General features: G+C 36.1%; 1 protein-coding gene across 3 annotated transcripts in view; it reads right to left on the reverse strand.

Moving 5' to 3' along the window:
• LOC131060365 (uncharacterized) overlaps nucleotides 1-16,924 on the reverse strand; it is a 237,039-nt gene that overhangs the window by 42,414 nt on the left and 177,701 nt on the right. For 2 of the 3 annotated variants that reach the window (XM_057993547.2, XM_057993548.2), the window contains one exon: nucleotides 2,491-2,635. In XM_057993547.2, coding sequence (XP_057849530.1) covers nucleotides 2,491-2,635 — 145 coding nt within the window. Of the gene's footprint in view, nucleotides 1-1,560; nucleotides 1,598-2,490; nucleotides 2,636-16,924 lie in introns of all 3 variants that reach the window. The other variant, XR_009372348.1, reaches the window with a different exon arrangement.

The following is a 16,924-nucleotide window of genomic DNA, read 5'->3' on the forward strand; positions in this document are numbered from 1 at the left end:
ATATACTTTGTGAGTTTATAGCATATTTGATTGAGTTTTGAATTTTCTAAGCTAAATCGAAATTCCCAACCTTAGCGTGGTTTTCTGTTTTCCATTGGGATGCGTGCCAAATTAATAAAGGATTGTTTGTATCTTGGTTTTGGTTGGTTGTTGTTGCACTTGATATATTGTGGGTTTGGGACTGGTTTGAAGTGATTTGGATGTATATTGAGGGAGTTATGAGCTTTTTAGCATTTTCATAGGCTGTTGATTTGTAATTCTAACCTGCAGATTGGTTTTAGCAGAAATTCATGTTTTTATTGTGATAATCTGCATTGCTCTCCTTCTCATATCTCTATTTTTGTAAGGTTAAGTAGTAGTACTACTAACCAGTTCTGCTTTGTAATTCTCATCCCACTGAAAAAGTAGAGGAGGCTAGCTTGCCACCTACTATCAAGCAAATTTGTAATTTCAGTCCTCCCACTGCATAAGTGGTCGAGTGATAGTTATGTGTAATGGTCCTCCCGCTGCATAAGCAGTCGAGTTGAGGTTGTTATGTAATTGCAGTCCTCCCGTTGAAATATTGCGGTTGAGTGATTCTTATTTTGTGTATCTTACTTGGCTGGTTCACCGCCAAGTTTCCTTGTTTTCCCGTTGGATAAGCGTAAGGGGCTGGCTTGCCACCCAAGCATTGCATTGTATTTCAATTTCTTAAGCTAATGATCCCCTCAACACCGTATGCTCTCACCTTCCCACATTGGGCACTTGGTGATCAGAAAGTGGAAGGGTTCCTTTCCGAGCATGTTTCAGTTTATGATTTCTAACCTTAACGGGTTAATTTCTTGTTGATGTTTATTGTTGGCCTTAAAAATAAAAATAAAAATAACTGGGATATTACACAAGCACTAACTTAACAAGAGACACCAATCTCTTCCTTATAGGAGGCACCAACCTTCAAAACAAAGTTCCACCTTCTAAATGTTGCTTCTTCAACAAATAATGGTCAATTAGATCTCCTATTCGATGTCACTCTTCCTCTTGATTTTATCTTCCTTATATATATATATATATATATATATTTCTTCATTTATATCTCCTTGTATATATTATATCTTCATTGATCCATCATTCATTATCGATCCTCCATATATATCTCACTCCATTTCAGTCATTCCATCACTTTGCTTCTTTATTAAATGATTTTAGTAAATATCTTAACTCATATCTGCTCAAATATTCCATGCTTCTCATTGAATGATCTTAAATATATTCTATTCACTTATATCTGCTCCACTTCACAATTCTGCTCATACATTCATTTGTTCACAATTCTGCTAGTAAAGGAATGTTCTATTGGAAATGCATCTAAAGGATCTTCAACATGGCAACAAAGTGTGTCAGCATTAGCTTCAAGAAGTACCTCAGCACATTTTACTTCAAGATACCCATAGACAAAGTGCATGGTTGTCCAACCTTTTAAGTCTACTCTATCTTCAACGTGCTAGTTACTTAGAACAACTCCAATGAAAATTTCCATTTCCAAAAAATATAATGAAATTGAATATTTTCAAACTTTAGTACCTCTTGCCAAAATTTTGAATAACTTTAGGATGTTGATCTGCATAAAAGCATCACACAGAACATCCACTTCAATCCACAAGCTTTTAACAATAATTCCTTATAATAGATTCCCACAAGCTAGCAAGCTAAAAAATTATTATAGAAGAAATACTCAGAACTTTAAACATCACGAATCTTTCACATGCAAGCACATACTGCTATGTGCAAGTTTATGCAAGTACATGCAAGTAATTTTGCATGAAAATTTCTAAACAATTCATTGAAAAAAAAATCTGCTCACATAAAAGAAAAGTCAACCCATGATTTAGCCTTGAAAACCTCATAACTTTTCCCAACCCCCTACTCTGATACCATATCTCAAAAATTAATAGAACACAATACCTTAATATTCTATTAATTAAAAGGATTGATTATTACAAAGAGTTTAATCTCCTTATATAGACATTGGAGAAGAAATCATCCAAGCGGATAAACATTACATGACTCGCTAAAAAACAAACTAAATAGAAAGAAAACTCTTGCCACTAAGGTGGCTTTATTACAACTGTAAGCCTTATCATTTAATAATTTAATATTATTCTAATAATTATGTTTTGGTTATGATAAAATGAATCCATTAAAACTATAGGCAAACATTGTGAGTTTGTGTTCTTTATAACAATGATTTTGCAAATTGTTTATCCTTCAATTGAAGTTATTAATTTTAAAAAATATAGTGCATTAGATTATTTGATACCATGGTCAAATCTATAGAACTGTTCTTGGAGATGCAAAAACCCAGTTGAGTTTCAAATTTATCGGTCTTTCTTTCTAGTAAGAGAGATACTAATCCTATTAAAATATTTCGATAAAGCATACAAAAGACCCTACCTGCTACATTTCTTCTTTTAATAAAACAATAGAATATAGTAAAAGCCAGATGGAATCTACCTGTGCAGCATAAGGTGTAATGATGCCAATATCAGAAGAATTAACCCCACTCTCTACAAGCTTTTTCGCATGCCCTAAGGCCACTGTGGCCTCGCCTTCATTCATTGTGCTGTCCTCATCATCTTTTTTCTCCTCCATATCACACCTGAAGCAATATTATAGCTAATCTCAATAACATCCACCTTCATACACTGAATGGCAACTACATCTGAAAATACAGTATACTAATAAGTAGATCTGAAAATCCTCAAGAGTAAACCCTGGAAGTTACCAAGTCTCCAAGAGATTTATAGTGATACTTTTACTAGCGATGGTCATCATGAGCTATAGTCAATGCATTAGCCAGGAACAATCATGTATAGAAATTGTTGAATCATCAAGAGAACTTTGCAGTTATGAAATCCTTTACAAATGCTGCACTAATGCTTGGCCAGATAATTAGAATCACAGACCTTACAAGTCCAAATACTGATGAGGAAAAATCTACACATTGAACTGCGGATTTACAGCTTACAAGAAACTACACTCAATAGTATGCTTGCCCACCTCTAAAGCATTACAAAGAGGCAGGAAAACTGGAAATTATATTGTATCGTTTGAAGTGAGGATGTAATAGTAACGGTAGAAATACTAGGTGTGCATGTAGTGTCCCCATTTTTGGGTGAATAATTAATTATTTAAAAAATTAATTTCTAAGTTGTCTGGAAGAGCAATTTAAAGACAACTTTCAATTAATTATTTATAAAGTGACTTAAGTGTAAAAATATTTAATATTTTAAAATAAAGTCACTTTTCGGACTCATAAGGATAAATTAAATTATAAAGTGATTTTAATTAGTTAATTTCCGGAAGTTACTTGGGCATGTTATAAAAGGAGGCAAGGGGTCTCATTTCAAGGAGAGAAGATTGAGAGCTTGTTATTTTTTTTTCTGCGTGGTGATTTCACTGGTTTGTGCTTCAGGCCAAACCCTTGCCTGTGGGACGAAAACCCCGAAGGATTTCTGGAGCTGAGTGTTGATTGTAACTAGGGTTATATGGGTTCAGATTGCCTTAAGGCAACATCCAAACCCCCTTTACGACCGGGTCCTATCCTAGGGTAACGTGACCCTATCTTATGCACAATCAAAATACCACACTATGCAAAATACACACCATTTAATTATTGGCGCCAAAAACCCAAGGAGGCCAACTTGCATTTCAAGGAGTAAAAGATGTATATAAATAAGTGACAATTTGCAAGTCAATACACATTCATTCATTTTCCATACATGCGAATGAGAAAACAGCTCTGCTCATCAAGTGCGAATTAATAAGGAAGAAGGCGAATTCATCCAGACTTATGCGAATTTGTGCAAGATGACCTTGGTGGTGTTGTGCAACTTGAAGGACATAGAGAGAGCAGATTTGCTACACAAATAGATCAGATCTGATAGAAGAGCTAAGTATTGTAATTGTGCATTTTAAGAGGAGAATATATAATCTGACCTGTGAGTCTTTCATGCTGGGTTTTTCCTCATTAGAGGTTTTCCCAGAGTATGCTTGTTGTCTACTGTTTTATTTCTGATTTATGTTGACTTATTAAAATACTGTAAATCTGATTACAAACTAGGGCATAATTACTTATCTAAATCTGATTAACATACCTAAGGTTTAAAATCTACATGGTATCAAAGCTAAGGTGTCATTAACTTCTGATTTTAGCAAATCAATTGTTGCATATAGCTGTTGGTTGTTTTCAGATTAAAGATGTCAGGTTTGAAGGCTGAAGATAGGCTTGAGGGAGCCATTGACTTTGCTGCTTGGAAAGTTCGTATTCTGTTGATCCTTGAAGAAAATGACCTACTGAAATTTGTAGAAGAAGAAAGGCTGTCTCCTCCAGAAGATGCCGAAGAGCTGAAACTGTTCAAGAAAGATTCCCTCAAGGCTAGAAGGATCATAATTGAGTCCGTCAAGAATCATCTTGTCACTGTCATATAAAAGTTTGCATCTGCTAGAGAAATGATCAAACACTTGGAAGGGATCTATGAAGTCAACAATCTCAGCAAGGCTCTTGCCCTAAGACAGCAACTTCTACACATGAAAATGAAAGAAGAAGACTCAATCATAGCCTACTTCATGAAGATCAATGAACTAAAGGACAAGCTAAGCACTCTTGATTGACAAATCTCAGATAAAGACCTTGTTATGATTGCATTAAATGGTCTACCTGATGAATGGGAACCATTCATTCGTAGCATTGGTGGAAGAGCCGATCGTCCCAACTTTGAGCATCTTCAATCTAATTGCATCGAAGAGGAATCTCGAATTGAGGTAAGAGGAAAACTCAAGAACTCTCTCAAAGATAATCATGTTTTCTTATCTAAATCTAGGAAAGGTGGTCATTGGAAGAAAGAGAAGAGAAGCAAAGATTTTAGATCCTCCTCCTATGATCCAAGGAAAAAGTCAAGAGATTCCTCTCACATTCGTTGCTTCAGATGTGACGAGTATGGTCACTATGCCAGAGATTGTCAGAATGACCCAAAGGAAAGGGAAGCCAACTTAAATGAAGTTGCCGAACAAAGTGAAGACTAACTTCTTATCTCTGCTCTTTCCAACAATGTTCCTACGGACAGCAATACGTGGATACTTGATAGTGGTGCCTCCAAACACATCTCAGGATTTCGTGAGCATCTTTGAGATCTGATTGAAAAAAGACACCAATCTTCATGTAGTAATCGGTGATGATGCTCGATACTCGGTAAAAGGTTCTAGCACTACCTCTTTAAAACTAGATTCTGGCATTTCCTTACAACTTTGTGATATTCTCTTTGTACCTGGTATTAAAAGAAATCTTATTTCCATTTCGTCTTTAGAAGATAAGGGTTTGCAAATAGCATTTTCTGAAGGGAAAGTACTCGCTTGGTCTAAGAAATCTAACTTCAAATCTGTTCGTATTATTGGAAATAGATGTGATAGTTTATATAAGCTTGCAGCTAATCCAATTCAAGCTCTCATTCATGAGACCCCTGAATCATGCGAGCTATGGCATAGAAGATTGGGTCATCTTCACTTTCAAGCTCTTCCCACTCTCAGTAAAATGGTCAAAGGTATGCCTAAACTCAGTTTATCTCATGATGATGCTTGTAAAGGTTGTGCAATGGGTAAGAATGTAAAGAATCCCTTTCATAAAAGCGATAGTAGGGCTAAAGATAGGTTAGAGCTTATTCATTCAGATTTATGTGGTCCTATGTCAATAGCATCTCCTAGCGGTTTCCTATATTATGTTATCTTCATAGATGATTCTCTAGGAAAACATGGATCTATTTTCTTAAAACTAAAGAGTCTAAAGAAGTCCTAAACAGATTTAAAGAATTCAAAGCCTTAGTTGAAAATACTACAGGAAATCGAATTAAATGTTTGAGGTATAACAATGGAGGTGAATACACCTCAGGTAGCTTCTATGACTTTTGTGTTAAAGTAGGAATTAAGAGGGAGTTCTGTGTTCCCTACAACCCTCAGCAAAATGGAGTTGCTGAAAGAAAGAACAGGACCATTGTTGAAGCTGCAAGAGCCATGATACATGATCAGGACTTGCAACCTTTTCTATGGGCAGAAACATCTAAAACCGCAGTTTATATTCAGAATAGATGTCCTCATCGAGTCCTAAAGGATGTGACACCTAAAGAAGCCTTTTCAAGAATCAAACCAGACATCAGTCACCTAAGGATATTTGGAAGCCCTGTGTATGTTCATGTGCCTAAAGAAAAATGAACCAAGCTAGATCCATCTGGAAAGAAAGGCATCCTAGTAGGATACAACGAATCTTCCAAAGCCTTCAGGATCTACATTTCAGGTCAAAGGTATGTTGAGGTAAGTAGAGATGTAACTTTTGAAGAAGATATTGCTTTCAAAAGAACTAAAGGTTCATTAATAAACAATAATGATATGGTAATGGAAAAACAAGATTCAATTGTTGATGCTAACCCTGAGTTACAAGAGGAGTCTACTAATCTTCCAGATCAGGAAGTTCAGAATGACTCATCAAAACCCATGCAATCTACTGATATACATCAGGATATTGTGGTCTACAAGAAGAGACCACTTTGGGTTAGAAATACGATTCAAGATGTTGAAGGGTTTGCTGCTCCCAGAGGAACCTTCAGAAATAGCAAGAGTTTCCAAAATCACGCCAACTACATTTCTGTGATGTGCAATATAATTGAGTCTGAACCCCACAATATCGGAGAAGCTATGTCCCATCATGCTTGGAAATTAGCCATAGATGAAGAGTATGGGTCTATCATCAAGAATGATGTCTGGGACATTGTACCCAGACCCAAAGGTAAGTCTATCGTTTCCTCTAAATGGTTGTTTAAAATTAAACATAATGTTGATCGTAGTATTGAAAAATATAAAGCTAGGTTTGTAGCACGTGGTTTTTCTCAAAAGGAAGGAATATTATGAAGAAACCTTTGCCCATGTTGCTAGATATACCTCTATTAGGTCTATAATAGCTATTGCTGCAGCCAAAGGTTGGGAGCTACATCAAATGGACGTTAAGACAGCCTTCCTTAATGGTGTCATTGAGGAGGAAGTCTATATTGAGCAACCAGAAGGTTATGTAATCCATAAAAGAGATTCTCATGTTTGCAGGTTGAAAAAAGCCTTATATGGGCTCAAATAGGGTCCTCGCGCTTGGTATGAAAGAATTGATAAGTACTTACTAAGTTTAGAATTTTCCAAGAATGATGCTGATGCTAACATTTACTTGAAAGTTTATAATGATGAGATGCTTATTTTAGTTTTGTATGTAGATGATTTATTTCTCACGGGTGAAAATAAATTAATCATGAGATGTAAAAAGGAATTAGCCTCAGAATTTGAAATGAAGGATTTAGGTCTAATGCATTACTTCCTAGGGTTAGAAGTATGGCAAAGAGCTAATGAAATCTTTCTAAGTCAAGGAAAATACACTATTGATATTTTGAAAAGATTTAGAATGATAGATTGTAAACCTATGCGTACTCCTATGGAATCTAACTTAAAGAAGTTAAGTGTTTCTGCAGCTAACTCGGATTTTGCAGATCCCTCTGAGTACAGGCAGTTGATTGGCTCCCTGATGTACCTAGTCAATACTAGGCCAGATATCTGTTATGCTATGAATGCTCTCAGTCATTTCATGAGCTCACCTAAACATGTTCACCTGGTTGCTACCAAGCACATTCTAAGATACCTACATGGCACGATTGGTTATGGGCTGAAGTATTCACTTAATACCCCAATCCTCTTGAAAGGCTACTTAGATTCAGATTGGGCAAGAAGTGTCAAGGACAGGAAAAGCACTTCAGGCATCTGCTTCAACTTGGGCTCCGCAGTGATCTCTTAGGCATGCAGAAAGCAATCTTCGGTAGCATTAAGCACTGCAGAAGCTGAGTACATTGCCGAATCTGTTGCATCCAGAGAAGCAGTGTGGCTTCGTAAGCTCCTTGTTGGATTATTTGGTCAAGTCAATAATCCTACCACCATTCATTGTGATAATCAAAGTTGTATAAAGATGTCAGTAAATCCTGTATTTCATGATCGGTCCAAACATGTGGAAACACACTATCATTACATTCGGGATATGGTGCAGAAAGGCGCCATTCATCTAAAGTACATTAGCACAGATGAACAGATTGCTAACATCCTCACCAAACCTTTATCCAGAGTGAAGTTCGAGTCTTCAGAGATAGACTTGGTGTCATGGAAAACGGAACCCTGATTGAGAGGGAGCTTCAATCTCAGTGACTATTTGTAGCACTTTGAATCATTCCTTGCTTGTGTGCAAGAATGAATTACATCCAATCTATGCTTGTGTGCTAGATGGATAATTGTAATAATGTAAAGACCCACTGGTGTATTACACTTTCTATGCTTGTGTGCTAGAACCATCCTATGCTTGTGTGCTAGGTGGAAGATGTAATTCTATGCTTGTGTGCTAGATCCATTCTATGCTTGTGTGCTAGATGGAACTTAAAGGTTCAGATTTTGTATTCTCCTCCTCCCTAGTTAAGAGGGAGTGTTGATTGTAACTAGGGTTATATGGGTTCAGATTGCCTTAAGGCAAGATCCGAACCCCCTTTAGGACCGGGTCCTATCCTAGGGTAACGTGACCCTATCTTATGCACAATCAAAATACCACGCTATGCAAAATACACACCATTTAATTATAGGCGCCAAAAACCCAAGGAGGCCGACTTGCATTTCAAGGAGTAAAAGATGTATATAAATAAGTGACAATTTGCAAGTCAATACACATTCATTCATTTTCCATACATGCGAATGAGAAAACAGCTCTGCTCATCAAGTGCGAATTAATAAGGAAGAAGGCGAATTCATCCAGACTTATGCGAATTTGTGCAAGATGACCTAGGTGGTGTTGTGCAACTTGAAGGACATAGAGAGAGCAGATTTGCTACACAAATAGATCAGATCTGATAGAAGAGCTAAGTATTGTAATTGTGCATTTTAAGAGGAGAATATATAATCTGACCCGTGGGTCTTTCATGCTGGGTTTTTCATCATTAGAGGTTTTCCCAGGGTATGCTTGTTGTCTATAGTTTTATTTCTGATTTATGTTGACTTATTAAAATACTGTAAATCTGATTACAAACTAGGGCATAATTAATTATCTAAATCTGATTAACATACCTAAGGTTTAAAATCTACATTGAGGATGCAAACCCTTATGCTTCACCAGAGCAGTTCCACACAGGGATCGACAGGGCATATCCTAAGCAGCTATTGAAGGTTTACACAATGATTAATGAAAACTAAGCAGCGATCTAAATTAACAATGATTGATGACGCATTAGTTGCCTAGCAATAAGGTACGATCAAGTTTCTTTGAGAGGTAGCCACATCAATATCAAATTGCCTGATAATTAATTAGTGAGGATAATAGCAGCGGTTTCGCCAGTAATCGATTCAAGTCAACGATTAAGATATATCGTCAGCCATAAATAGAGGGAATGATGATACTCAGAACAGCGATTACTTAAATGATTAATATACGATATACATCCAAAAACAATATCGTTTTGCCAAAGGGTTAATATAAACTACTGATTAATCAGAGATTTAAGTATTGTAAGTCAAAATTGTTGTTTATAACTAGGTAAGAGGGTTCGGATTGCCTCAAGGCAACATCCGAACCCTCATAGGACTGGGTCCTATCCATTAGGCAACGTGCCCCCCACATAGGACTGGGTCCTATCCATGAGGCAACGTGCCCCCCACATAGGACTGGGTCCTATCCTAAAAGGTAACGTGCCCCAAGGATAAGCCCAGCCCTATCCTAAATACCCCACGCTACAACAAATATTGGCGCCCAAATTAAAGGAGGCCGACTTGCAATAAAACAAAGTTAAAGATGCATATAAAGATAAGACACCTTACAATTCAATATCAATCAATTCATGCAATCAGCGAAATAGCTCTGCAATTGAAGGTGCGAAATAAAGGAGAAGATTGGGCGAACCTGTTCAAGAAGATAGAAGGCATTTAGTATCCCTTGATGAAGACTTGATGTATTTAGAAGGGCAAATCTGATATGATAAAAGTAAACAGATCTGAAGAGTCCAGCTAAGTATTGTATTTGTGCAATTAAGAGAGAATATATAATCTGACCTGTGGGTCTTTAATGCTGGGTTTTTCCTCCTTGGAGGTTTTCCCAGGGTATTTGTGTTTGTCTCTTGTTTACTTGTTTCATTTCTGAGTTTACTGAATTATGGTGTAATAAAATATCACAAATCTGATTAACAAACCAAGGGCATAATGAAAAGACATCAACCTGATTACTGATCTAGAGCACAAAATTCACATGGTATCAGAGCTAGGTTATACTAACCCTCAGATTTCAGTAAGCTCTTACCTTCAGGTTTCTGTTCATCCTTTATTAAATGACAGGGGAGAAGTTAGAGGACATCATCGGGTTCTCATCAAGGAGTCATTCTTTAATTCATTGTGGAGATTTGAGTGAAGAACCTCCTTTCAGATTTTCAGATCTCTAGTGCATACTGTGGAGTTATTACCTTATTCAAACCTTCAGAGTTGTTGATTTTCAGAATTGGTCTAAACCCTAGATTGCTGACTGTGCTAAGGCACATCAAGATGAGATTGCAAAGATAGTTTCTTTTTGGGAAGCCTTCAATTCTAGTGTCAAAGTTATCTAAACGTCAACAGGTGCATTTTCCTTAATTCTTTATTAACTTTGTGATGAGAGACTTTATAACTTTGTCAATTTGTTTGCATGGGGTTTCTTTGTCAAGTTGTAATTGTTGATAAAATTAAATGTTAAATTGGCCTTAAGGCCTTCAACATTTAATTATATATTAGTTAAGTCATAAACCAATTATAAGTGAATCGGTTTATTAGAAACCATCAAGACTCTTGAGAGTAAAGAGTCACAACTTCTCAAGAAGTCGTTTAGTATTATATATCAATATGATACGATGTCATTTGAACAAAGATTGATCATTAATTAATAGATGCAGCGAATATAACAGGAATTCAATCAAGTTCCTACAGCAATAAAGATAGAGTCGTGGTTCAACGAAATCTGCATTTCAATCAAAATACGTCTAGGATTAAGAGACAGTCTGTAACACGGAAGGATAAATAAATCAAATAATTATCTGTGCATACATCCATGATAGATTGAACCACATTCATCATCGGTGGTATACATTCAAGGGAAAGTGAACATTGACTATTCTCTGCTTGCTGTCTAGTCACTTTCGTGGGAACGTTGGAATAGTAAAATAGCATAAACTATATACTCCACTGATAAAATTAAAGAAAACTATATTCCTCCGTCTGATCACAAAATCAACAGCAAGTTGATGAGGTTGTTGTCTTTGACCATGAGCATGAGAGGAAAAAGACAACAAGAACATTTGAAGGAGGTCTATGACAAACAATATATGCAATGAACAAATGTTCCCATATAGAAATCTAATAAATGCCCCTCTCACCTGCCATACAAAAGAAGATAGTCAGATTTATATTTTAATCAGTAATACATAAAACAAGATAGATGTTAATTATGATCCATAAATTTAACAGTAATAATAAGGGTTTCATTTGGGTTTGTGTTTACTTAGTTTTGTAAAACCCTTGTTGGTTTGTGTGAAAGGAAAATGATATTCTCTTCGAATTAACCCGTGTTGGGCCAATCATGTCTTGAGGTTCCCTGTGACAGGTGTTTATCCTGTAGGTCTGCAAGCAAGTTTTTGCCTGTGTTATCCCGAGTTAGCATCCTTAGATCATCGCTGTTGCATTTAAGCTCATTAAATGTTGTGACAAATGCAGTGTCAGTTATCTGTTAAAATAACTGCATGACAAGTTTCTTTCAGTTAAATGGTTATGATGATGCTCTTTCCTACATAGTAAAAGTTAGAATGTATCGTTGATTTCATAGGATTTTCGATAACATTTATTGGCAATCTTGTTGTATAATCTCTTGATGGAATTTATCCCCATCTTATCTCAACAATTGTGCTATGGGTCCACCTTATTGAAAGATAGATGGACATGATCCTTGAGATTAATATGAAAGATTGATTGTGCAGGAGGGGCACCTCCTTCTGTGATGGTATACTCTAACCCATGTTGATTGATTACCTTTTATTATGAGTTTGAGCATGTAATTCGGTTCTTGAATCAAGCATTTTCAATGTCATCATAGAGTATGATTTCCTATCCGGGAGTACAGGAAATTAATTGGATCTTTCAGTGGCTTGGAATGCTTCTGAAACAGGGCATACTAAATCTTCAAGAGAAATTATTGGGATGAGCATACACTCAAAGGAAGTTCAAGTACCTTGGAAGCTGTGATTAAACACAACTGCTGCTGAGAGGGAGTTCCAGCTATTTTGGTATATCTTAAGGGGTTATGAGATTCAGGTGTGCAGATTGAAGAAGGCCATGTATGGCCTCTAATAGGACTCTCGTGCTTGGTATGAAAGAATACTTGTTAAGTTTAGAATTTTGTCAAATGATGCTGACTCTACCTTAAGTCATCCAATAAAGAAATGCTAATTATAGTTCGATATGTGTAAAGATGAACTTATCATTAGATGTAAGAAAGAACTAGCTTCAAAATTTGAAATGAAGGACTTAGGTTGAATGCATTATTTTCTAGGTCTAGAAGTATGGCAAAGGTCTAACGAAATTTTCTAAGTCAAAGAAAGTATACTATTGATATTTTGAAAAGATTTAGAATGATGGATTGTAAACCCATGTCTACTCCTATGGAATCTAACTTAAAGAAGTTAAGTGTTTTTGCAACTAACTTTGATTTTGCAGATCCATCAGAGTACAGGGAGTTGATTGGATCACTGATGTATCTAGTTAACACTAAACCAGTCATATGTCTTGCAGTGAATGCTCTCAGTTAGTTTATGAGCTTCCCAAACATGTTTATCGTGTTGCAGCCAAGCACATCCCAAGATACTTGCAAGGCACAGTGTATTATGGACTGAAGCTGCTTAAGTTCAGATTAGTCAAGAAGTGTTATGGACAAGGAAAACTCTTCAAGCATTCACCCACTGCAATCTCTTGGACCTACAGGGACAGTCTTCAGTGGCATTAAGTAGATAAATACATTGTTGCAAGTGTTGCATCAAGAGAAGAAGTGTGGTTTCTCAAAATTCTTGTTGTGCTATTTTGATTTATTATCAGGGTTATATATTGATACCTGACAATTCAGTGTTTTATGGCAGGTCAATCCTGTGTTGCAGATGTTCTCTTGAAGCTTGAGATAGACTTGGAGCTGTGAAGAACACCGCCTTGGTTGAGAGGGAGTCTCAACCTCTGTGATACATTGTGTTTTATCATCCTCTGCGAGTGATGAAAAGTGGATCCAGTCTATACTTGTGTGCGAGCTGGAAGACTATGTTATGTAGTTCCATTCTATGCTTGTGTGCAAGATGGAAGACTACAATATTCTGATTATGTCTATTCCATTTCTTGCTTGTGTGCAAGATGGAAGATTATGGTGTTACATTCTTCTTTGAGAGAAGACTGAGGCAATACAAGGTGGATATTATGGAACACTTTCTCTGATACTCTCTCAGGAGTATTTGAAGTTGTCAGCTAAGTTCGGATTACAACTTAAACATTGTATGTATTACTTAGGGCTAGGCCATAGTCTTGTAACCTAGTTGTAAGATTATCACTTCATTCGGGATATGGTGCAAAGAGGCACCATTTAGCTAAATTATATTAGCACAGATGAACAGGTTGCAGATTTTCTTACCAAACCCTTATCCAGAATGAAGTTCGAATACTTCAAGAGACAGACTTGGTATTGTGGAAAGTGAAACCCTGGTTGAGAGGGAGTTTCAATCTCAGTGACTCTACCTGCAGCGTTTTGATCATTCCTTGCTTGTGTGCAAGAATGAGAAGTATCCAATCTATGCTTGTATGCTAGATGGAAAATTGTAATTATGTAAAGACCCACTTGTGTATTACACTTTCTATGCTTGTGTGCTAGAACCATCCTATGCTCGTGTGCTAGGTGGAAGATGTAATTCTATGCTTGTGTGCTAGATCCATTCTATGCTTGTGTGCTAGATGGAACTCTAAACGTTCAGATTATGTATTCTCTTCTTCCCTAGTTAAGAGGGAGTGTTGTTTATAACTAGGTAAGAGGGTTCGGATTGCCTCAAGGCAACATCCGAACCCTCATAGGACTGGGTCCTATCCATAAGGCAACGTGCCCCCCACATAGGACTGCGTCCTATCCTAAAAGGTAACGTGCCCCAAGGATAAGCCTAGCCCTATCCTAAATACCCCACGCTACAACAAATATTGGCGCCCAAATTAAAGGAGGCTGACTTGCAATAAAACAAAGTTAAAGATGCATATAAAGATAAGACACCTTGCAATTCAATATCAATCAATTCATGCAATCAGCGAAATAGCTCTGCAATTGAAGGTGCGAAATAAAGGAGAAGATTGGGCGAACCTGTTCAAGAAGATAGAAGGCATTTAGTATCCCTTGATGAAGACTTGATGTATTTAGAAGGGCAAATCTGATATGATATAAGGGATCAGATCTGAAGAGTCCAGCTAAGTATTGTATTTGTGCAATTAAGAGAGAATATATAATCTACCCTGTGGGTCTTTAATGCTGGGTTTTTCCTCCTTGGAGGTTTTCCTAGGGTATTTGCGTTTGTCTCTTGTTTACTTGTTTCATTTCTGAGTTTACTGAATTATGGTGTAATAAAATATCACAAATCTGATTAACAAACCAAGGGCATAATGAAAAGACATCAACCTGATTATTGATCTAGGTCACAAAATTCACACCGTTGCCAAAAGAAATAAGTATGACTTGTTTAGAAGTACTTCAGTGTTAACTATAATAAAGGGGTGCACACGTTTACTCTCGCATCTCCTCATGATATATAAAAGGAAGGAGACGTCGGCCACTTTAAGGGGGTGTTACGGCAACCAATTTATAGATGGGGGATTATCGTATAGTCTGTACTCATAAAAGGAGGTCAGAGGATGGATCAGATCAGATCATAACTGTTATTATGTTACAGGCAATAACATCTTTGTTCTTGCTGATATGCATGGGACGTACTTAATATGTGGTTGTGTTTGAAGCCGCTGGCTCACATACAAGATTTAATAATAACACTAATAATAAGAATTTAATAATAATACAAATATTAATAACAAAATAATAATTATGATTATTATAGTACTTGTGAGAACTGCTCTACGGTAATATGTATAATGTTAATATCTGAGTATATATGTATATATATAGATATATAATGTAAAAATATAATATACAATATATACAAGTACATATATAAATATAAAAGAATATTGTTTGATCTGCCAAACTAATATTGGAATATAAATCAGGAAGAATTCATAAGTTAATAATAGAAAGAAAAGTATGTTTTTCTGTTAAGACTGCCAGTATTTAAGAGGTTGGGGAATGAGACCTAGAATTATGAATGATAGATTGATTATCTAGTATAATAGATGAACTATTTACTCATTAATAATTGATTAATTAATTGGAACTATGGAATATTATTGACTTGATTCATAGTTTTGTCTCCTATTCAACTTAGTTTATGTCATAAGTAGGTTGAGATGGATTGATTATGGTTAGAATAGGCCTAAATCTAGTAGGGGACATTACAAGTGGTATCAGAGCATGTTCCTGCTCACCTGAGGGAAAAAGGCTGCTAGCTAGGATTAAAGGAGAAGCAAGCAGTGACAGGTATGCATGATGGTAATTTTCTGAGTTAGTATTAAATGTAACAGCTGTAATTTATATATAATAAAATAGTATTTGTTAAACTTTTGTGTACAATCACAATTAAATTAGTGACGTCAATACAATATGATATTGGATGGGCAAATAACATACAATTGTTCAGATTTTTTTTAAGGCTCCATTACTGTTAGACACTATGCATATATTTATAAGTAATAAACCTGGAAATGAATTAGAAAATCAAATTCAATCTGTGCAAATTGTTATAAATTTATAATACTATGAATTCATATAATGCTAATAATATAAGGATTAGCGTAGTGATTGACAAACAATGATTAATGCTGATATAAAGCAGAACTAACAAAAAACATTGATACAAATATAAATCAGGCAGAACTACTGATAGGGCACCCTGTAAAAATATAAATCAGGGAGAAATGCTTATAGGGCACCCTGTAAATATAAATCAGGGAGAATTGCTGATAGGGCACCCTGTAAATATAAATCAGGGAGAACTACTTATAGGGCACCCTGTAAATATAAATCGGGGAGAACTGCTGATAGGGCACCCTGTAAATATAAATCAAGGAGAACTACTTATAGGGCACCCTATAAATATAAATAAGGGAGAACTGCTAATAGGGCACCCTATAGATCTAAATCAAGGAGAACTGCTTATAGGGCACCCTGTAAATATAAATCAGGGAGAACTCCTAATAGGGCACCCTGTAAATATATATTAGGGAAAACTGCTATATAGGGCACCCTACAAGACTACATTGGTAGGGAGAACTGCTATATAAGGCACCCTACAAGACTAAATTGGTAGGGGGAACTGTTGTTTAAGGCACCCTACATGATAATATTGAGTAGGGGGAACTGTTGAACAAGACACCCTACATAATTATTTTCTCCACTATCATAATTTATGTTTTTGTTTCTGATATTGCTACATGAGTCTCTCTTTATGCTATAGTTGCTTATATAATCATTCCCTAGTGAAAATTGTAGTATTTTCTAACTCTATTTTGCAGGTTTAACTACAATAGAAGTTGAGGTACTTTCTCTTAATCCCTACACTGAGATCTGAAACATCATAACTAGGATATTTCATTAAGGGATGTGTTTGATGTGTATTCATTGCCTTATGCCTGACATATGTAC

This window comes from Cryptomeria japonica, chromosome 4, assembly GCF_030272615.1.
Source record: "Cryptomeria japonica chromosome 4, Sugi_1.0, whole genome shotgun sequence".
NCBI lineage: Eukaryota > Viridiplantae > Streptophyta > Pinopsida > Cupressales > Cupressaceae > Cryptomeria > Cryptomeria japonica.